Below are 7564 nucleotides of genomic sequence, written 5' to 3' on the forward strand. Positions count from 1 at the left end.
TATCTATGAAATTAGATAAAAGCAACATTAGGAAATTATTTATGAGGATTTTAAAAAATCACATTATAGTTTGCATCCAAATATTAGGTCACATTTGATTTCTGGCCTTTCACTTTTACATTTCACATCTGCCAAGAGGGTCAATATATTAAAATAGGTTCACAAATACCAAAAAACAAACATCTAAATGGGCATTTAAAATGAAATAAATATATCCGAAATACAAATACTATTCCTTTAAAAGTAAATATTGCACATAAAGTGAGCTGTCTTGGCTGACTTTTGCACTCGCAGTGTTTCTTGGCTTGTATGCAGAAACGTTTTGTTACACTAATGACTTTCTGGTGTTCCCACATCAATTGCACACATATTTTTTTTAATGTAGTAATTTTTTTTCTTTCAATTTTTCTTTTAATTTTTGTTCAAATTGCTGGTTGAAATAGTTTCCTTTGGTCCTGAAAGTGAAAAAAACAAAACAAGGAAGTTACTTCATGAGTCAACAAATGAGTCTAATATCTCACATTAAATCACACCTTATCATTTTCACATACAAAGAAGATAATAACTTGGAGAGTAGCAAGATTTAGAAGTGGAAGAAAAACTGTTACCTTCAAAACCGATCAGACAGATAAAGGCTGATGCAGATCTTATCCAACTGTTGTCTAAAAGGTGAATAAGAAATATTTCCAAAATATTTTCCCCACCTGTCTGAGGAGCTGTTGCCTTTTCCTTGTCTCCTTAACTGTGAAAAAACAGCTATTTGTGCTTATGTGCACCAGAAGCAGTCTTTAACGTTGATGTCAACGTTATTTTATGCCAACTCTCTGAATCCTGCCCCTTTGTCACAATCAGCACATGCTCAAACATTAACCCTTCCACCTGCCTGTTCAGCAGGAATGGATCCAAACATTAACACTGTACAAACCTGCACATTCAAAATTTACACGGATACACATGCACAGACTGACACAGATGTCCAATAATTTACACTCACTTGTGTGTCCAGATATGCCGGCGGTGGTGGCGGTGTTATTAGCAAAAGCACGTACCAAACACACACAAGCACATCCAAACATACATTTGTAAGCTTTACAAGCGCTTACAAATACACACACAGACGTCACACACTTCTCAGTTGGGGCTCTCTCTATTGGCTGGTCTTAACTGCTTTGTAGTATTTTTAGGCCTGTTATTCTGGGGTCTGTCCTGGCAGGCCAATAGGAGAATATATAAGCCTCCCACCCTGCAACTGGGGACCACAAAGAACACACAGTGGAAACATCTCTGGTCGATACTCCGGCAAACATCCGGCAGGCTTTTGAAATCCTCTCAGGGTGAGTATAAGCCTCACTAACATATAGGGATGTAGGAGCAGTTAAGCCTACACAGAATGGGTTTCCCCTCCTGCCCTTTTAAGTGTAAATCAGGCATAAATCAGTATTTTGAGAGCTACTTTCATCCATGTTTTTATTTATTAAAAAAAAAAAAAGTACTATTCTTAAAAACTCGAGCACACCTAATTATTTTAGGACAATGGATTAACTTTGACATGATAGGGGCTAGCTTTACTGTCATCTGAAAGTTTTGCTTGAATTGCTCCTCAGGAAGGGGTCAGGGTTAACTGCTACGCAGTGCACACAGCTGATAGGACCTGGTGAGGGACACTTGAGCAGGGCAGATACATGCCACGTGGCTTCAAACAGGTCATCTGGCTGAAGGACAGCCGCTGTGCCAGCCTGCTGCCCTGTCAAGAATAAGCAGTTTTTCCCATACGTTGCTTATTTTAAAGAGATGAATACGGTCATCAGTGTGAAGGTTCATCACGTACAGGAAGTTACGGGGTCATGTAATATGACGAAAGATTTATTTCTGCTTTTAGCTGAGACAGTGATTAATGATTTTAGCTTTTGCATTCATTTGGTTATGAATAGACATGATATAATTGCCAATTCATCTCTGTCTTACACACAGCGCACTGCACTGTATAGAATAAGCTCTCTGCTTCTGTCTTCCGAACAGCTTGCGCACGAGGGATCCCTCAGCAGTTGTGTGTCTCACTCTAAGCAGAACAAGATACTGAGTCACTATCTGCTCATGAGATTAAGCTAAAAATATCTTACAGATAATAACTGAATTTTACATTTTATCCACCTTGTCTCTGGACAGGATACCATGCATCCAGCATAATGTCCGCTGAAGTTGCAATTCAAAAGTTTTCTTTCCCGTTTGTCCGTGCTGCACACCTTTCTCAGGAAAACAATGTGACCCGGAAGGGATGCATACAGGTGAAAACCCTGGAGCTTCGTGAGCTTCAGGACAATCCTGTTTTAAGCAATCCAAGCTCAGTTAGGGTTATAGGAGCTCAGGCACACAATGAGAAGCAGGCACAGGAGAGTCTACCAGAGCTTCCTCCTGGACAAGACGTGGCAGCAGCACAGGTCCTGGTCTGTGGTGAAGCCTCCAAGAGTACTGTGCTCTCCAGGCAGTGTGTGTTTGAGAAACTGATAGTGGAGAGCGAGGACCAGCGTCCCGCTGCAAAGAGACAACTGTCGTCTGAGAGCGCGGCTAGAACCATCACGGTGGTGAAAAAGAGTGCTGTGAGGAAGGAGGCAGATGAACCAAGACACTTGCAGCAAAAAGCACAGCTGGGACAGAGGCCGAGAGCGTGTGCTTCAGTAACAGTGACGAGAAAGCACAGAAAGGACCTCTTCACCAGCTCAGACGTGTTCCACAGGGTTGACTCACATGCTGTGAGGGCTGGAGCAGAGGTCAGAAGTACTTTTGTGTGTGTGTGTGTGTGTGTGTGTGTGTGTGTGTGTGTGTGTGTGTGTGTGTGTGTGTGTGTGTGTGTGTGTGTGGGGTTTTTTTTTTAAGTGTCTGCAAATCTATCTGCCATTTAGTGCTTAATCTTAGTGCTTTAGCTTCAGCAGTGAGTCACACTAGAACACTTTCCATATGCCAAGATGAACAGAACTGCAGTTCAGTCAGTTTCAGTATTTGGTTAGTTCAACACTAGAGAGACACAGGGACACAACGCTGTAAAACTATAAGGAATTAAGTCATTCCAACTCCATGAAAGTTTGTGACTCCATCTTTGCCTATGTTAGTTACCTTTAAAAAGCTGTGAGTTCTAACAGTGCATATCGTTGTGTTTGTTTTGGAGCTGAAAGAAAAGTGCGTGTACAATGTGAAAACAATTGTACAAAGCATCACAAAGGAAGCCAGAACTGAGCTGGAGAAACTTCGTGCCATCTGGGTCTGGCTGTGCCACAACATCGGTAACTACAGCCCACACAAGCCCACTAGGTTTAGCTAATGAGACATATTTTTGAGTTTAAGGTGGCGAATCCATCTATGTTCAGCAGCATTCACTCATACAGGTGTCATTCATCCTACTGTGAATAAAAGGAAGGTTGCTTTCACAGAGTATGATGTGAGCGGGTACCTTGGCCACTCGGAGAAGCTGAGTTCACCAGAGGAGGTGATTGCGGCTGGCCGCGGTGTTTGCTGCAGCTACTCCAACCTTTGTACGGAGATGTGCAGGTAAACACAACACCTCCGAAAACAGCTGTTGTTGATTTGTGATCGCCAGTTTATTAACTGCTGCATTAAAGGCCTTCTGAGTTTATGAACTCGAGTTTGAGGACATGCGATATAAAAACAAAAAGCCATGAGCATGTTGTTTGGTTTGTGTTTACAGAGAGGTGGGCATCGAGTGCCAAGAAGTGCCGGGCCACAGTAAGGGCATAGGATACCGCCAGGGCCAAAGCCTGAAGCATGTGAAATCTGATCACCTGTGGAACGCTGTGCTTCTGGGAGGACAGTGGTTCCTATTGGATGCCTGCTGGGGAGCGGGACGAGTAGATATGGAACATGAAAGCTTTGTGAAAAGGTGTGAAAAGGAAATGATTTCAACACATTCACTATTTAGCGGTTAGGTTGCTGCAAACAATACCACAATGACACGGTGGTACGACAATAATGACTGAAGTTTAACAGCTGCTTATTCGAATAATCCCATGACAGGCAGCAGGTTGAGTCTAAAACCAGCACACTGTCTCTATCTGTTCCTTCAAGGTTTGATGATTTCTATTTCCTAACGGACCCGGAGGAGTTCATCGATTCGCACTTCCCTGATGAGGAGAAATGGCAGCTCCTAGGCATACCCATCTCCCAGGAAGAGTTTGAGAGAAGGGTCTTCAAGACCTCAGCCTTCTTCAGTATGGGGCTTAGGCTGATTCGGCCACATCACTGTCACATTGTCACAGGTTACCTGACAACTTTTTTGTTTTGTTCTTCTGGTCAGCTTTCTTTTTTTTGGTTTAGTCTTATTGTTGAATGTCATTATGTTTTAATCAAGAATGCACTCATATTTATTTTTAACATCTATCTTCAAGTACGTTAAAAAAAACAAAAACAAACGCTCTCTTGTATTTTCTGCTCAGATAATGGTGAGGCAAGTGTGTCCCTTGGCTTCTCAAAGCCAACAACCTTTACCTATGAGATCACCCAGCACCAAGACCTCCTCCACTGTGGTGCTTCAGAGCAGAAAGAGTCTATCAACTCTTCATTCGGTATCCTAACTGTCTCCCATCGGAGCATGAAGTTGCAACTCCTGCCACCCGCAAGTGGAATGTACGATGTGAAGGTGTTTGCTAGACCCGAGGCAGCTGCCACGCCTCTGGTTTGGGTTTGCTCCTTCACAGTCGAGTGTCCTACCCCCAGAGCGATGGAAGAGATCCCAGAGAACCCCTTCTTGTCTTGGGGGCTGCAGCCAGTTGCAGGATCTCTTGGAGTCACAAGCAGCAGCCAGAGCAGCGAGGTTGCTGAGGTGGACGAAGGTGTCTTTGATTTGGTGCTGAAGACCTCCAGGCCTCTGATGATGCTGTGTGAACTGGTTCACCCAGAGATGAATGCTGCCATAGCCAAACGCTGCCTGGCTACTCAGATTAAACCAGACACCCTGACGTGCCACGTCCTCTGCCCTTTACATGGCTTCTACCGGCTGTCGGTGTTTGTGCGGGATTATGAGAAAACGGAAGTCAAGTTCCAGAACACTGCAAACTTCCTGTTGCACTGCAGGGGGAAGGTGGTTAGTCCTCATGAGCTCTTCCCTCCTAACCTGGGCTCAGCATGTGGCCCAGGGACCCGGACGTCAGAGGCGGGACTTTCCAAATTCAGTCATACAACAGCAGTGGTGGTTACCCAGCAAGGCAAATGCAACATCACCTTCCACAACCATCGCGACCTTGAGCTTCACACTGTGCTCAGCAAAGAAGAGAACAAATCAGCAGCTTTTCCACTTTCCCGCTACTTGTTCTGCACATACACAGACACAAAAGTGACAGTGAGCATCAGCCTGCCTGATACTGGGGTATATCGGCTGGGCCTCTACGCTAGGATAACCCCTGGTGGAGATTTTAACCCCATGTGTGACTTTATCCTAAGGAACATCTGCGATCAGCCGGGGATCCCTTTCCCTTGTGTCTATTCTGCCTGGAGCAAAGGCTGCGTTCTCTTTGAGCCTCGTGTGGGCCTACTGGAGCCCGCCTCATGGGTTCGCTTCAGGGTACGGGTTCCAGGGATCCAGAGGGTAAGCGTGGTGGGAGAGACACGGACTGACCTGAAACTTAATAAAAGCAGAATCTGGGAGGGTGACGTTTTCAGTGGAAATGCTCTTCAGGTACTAAAACTGGCTGTCTCCTTGGGGGACTCCAGTGACATGGCTGTTTTGATGACCTTTGACATCAAGCAGCAGGACAAAGAAGTGTGAAATCAAAATGCGGGGGTGTGGGGGCTACCGAAGCAAATCGCACTCAGAATACTTGCAAATAATTCAAACTGTGAGCTCAGATCTTCTATGTTTATCTGTATTAATAAAGTGCAGATGGCGGTATGTTAAAGCTTGTCAAAATGAAGCATACAGTAACAGGTACAACACTGGAGATTTTCTACATTTCTGAAGATATTTAAGTGCATGCACAAGTCTTGAAAGTAGACAAAAAAGAACAAAATTAAATAAATAGCATGGAACAAAAATTAGACTTGGTCATTTGGTTATTGGGAGAAATGGTCAAATAGTGCATAACTGTGAGCGGCAGAAGTATGTAACCCTCTAGGATTAGCAGTAAATGTAATGGTAAAATCAAGAGTAACTGGAGACACTGATCTGTTAATAACTGACTTTCACTAAACATATTTAGGGAAGTGACTCAAACCACAAATTATAATTCAGAGTATGCCAAAGGCAGATTCAACAACAATGTTCAACAACCCTTTAGAGGAGAGGTTTACCTGCACTCCAAGAATGAAAGCTGTGATAGCTTGTGAGGCCCCAGTGGGACCCTGGGTAGCTCCTTAGCGACAGAAAGACTCTCTCACAATGGCTAATGGTCATGTAGCTCATCTCAATCATTTCACCAAGAACACATTGAAAAAATGGTGTGCAAGATGAGCAAGTAGAAAGCTACTGTTCTCCAAAAAGCACAATGGTGCTGTACAGGCCTTGGTGCCCTTTGCACTAAGTTGGATAAGCAGTTTAGTCATTTAAATATTTTAAATGAGAAGCATTGTGTTTGGACAGAACCTTTTCCACCTGTGAAACATGGTGGTGGTAGTGTCATGGGACTCCTTGCTGCATCTGGATCAGGACAGTTCTTGATTAAAGCTACAATGAACTCTTGATTGTTGATTTTTAAAAAACAACAACAACCCAACAACACAGAGATAATTAGCAATAATTAGCAAGACAATATCAAAAGTATCTAACAGTAGAAGAAGAACAAAAACATATTTTCAATCAAATTTTTTTAACTTTAACAGAAATAATTAAAAAAAAAAAGAGCGACCCAAGCAGGGAAACTTACCAAATATTGCAGTCGAATGAGCTAAAAGTGGGTTTTCGCCATCTAGTTTTCAGATTTCTAAGTCTAAACATGTTTTTGGCTATATTTATGCAGGAAAAAAAAAACAGTTCAAAAGGTTTGCAAGCTTTTCTTTCTCTTTCCTGTAACTCTATAAGAATTGATCTTAAATTATGTTCTTGCAACTGTATAAGCATTGCAGCAGCGTAGTATTATAAATACAATCGCAAACCAACATGACATTTTTATTTGAAAGCTATTATTTGATGCAGGTAGTATTCATCACCAGCAAACCTTCAAGCTTGACAATGGTGCTCAGCTGTGGTGCTCAGTCGTGATATTAAACTGATCAAGAGAGCTGTGTGTATTATTATTGTTGTTATGAGAAACAAAACTGCATTATGAAATGACGGTTGTCAAAAACTGTGCAATAAATATATACAGTGATGATGGTATGTCTTTTGTTTTCTGCAGTCACAGTCACGCAACGTTGCAATTTAAGTCTCCAAATTATGTTAATTATGCAACAAAGGCCTGTCAATGGTCGTTTTACAATTGTCTTACTTACACTGATTTATCTGGTAGCTTCTGGAATACCTGTCACAAGTTCTCAAGATTTATTGTGAAGATTTGCTTCACAGGAGTTCTAAATTAAGACAGCTATTACTTTACTGGCCTTAAAGTACAAACAAAAATAAATT

The 7564-nt window shown here is 42.5% G+C and overlaps 1 protein-coding gene across 1 annotated transcript; it reads left to right on the plus strand.

Moving 5' to 3' along the window:
* The first annotated feature begins 1164 nt into the window (after window positions 1-1164).
* ky (kyphoscoliosis peptidase) lies at window positions 1165-7311 on the plus strand. The gene is made up of 7 exons (XM_082516522.1): window positions 1165-1334; window positions 2167-2768; window positions 3164-3278; window positions 3426-3543; window positions 3701-3892; window positions 4078-4268; window positions 4446-7311. The coding sequence occupies exons 2-7, from the start codon at window positions 2187-2189 to the stop codon at window positions 5771-5773; spliced, it is 2526 nt and encodes an 841-aa protein (XP_082372648.1). The 5' UTR covers window positions 1165-1334; window positions 2167-2186; the 3' UTR covers window positions 5774-7311.
* Window positions 7312-7564: the final 253 nt, after the last annotated feature.

Source organism: Aulonocara stuartgranti (assembly GCF_965226115.1).
Source record: "Aulonocara stuartgranti genome assembly, chromosome: 19".
Taxonomy (NCBI): Eukaryota; Metazoa; Chordata; class Actinopteri; order Cichliformes; family Cichlidae; genus Aulonocara; species Aulonocara stuartgranti.

Coding starts and splice junctions, on each gene's coding strand:
- ky (XM_082516522.1), top strand. CDS start 2,187: ATGTCCGCTGAAGTTGCAATTCAAAAGTTTTCTTTCCCGTTTGTCCGT. Junction 2,769..3,163: donor CTGTGAGGGCTGGAGCAGAG/GTCAGAAGTACT, acceptor TTTGTTTTGGAG/CTGAAAGAAAAGTGCGTGTA. Junction 3,544..3,700: donor CTTTGTACGGAGATGTGCAG/GTAAACACAACA, acceptor TTGTGTTTACAG/AGAGGTGGGCATCGAGTGCC.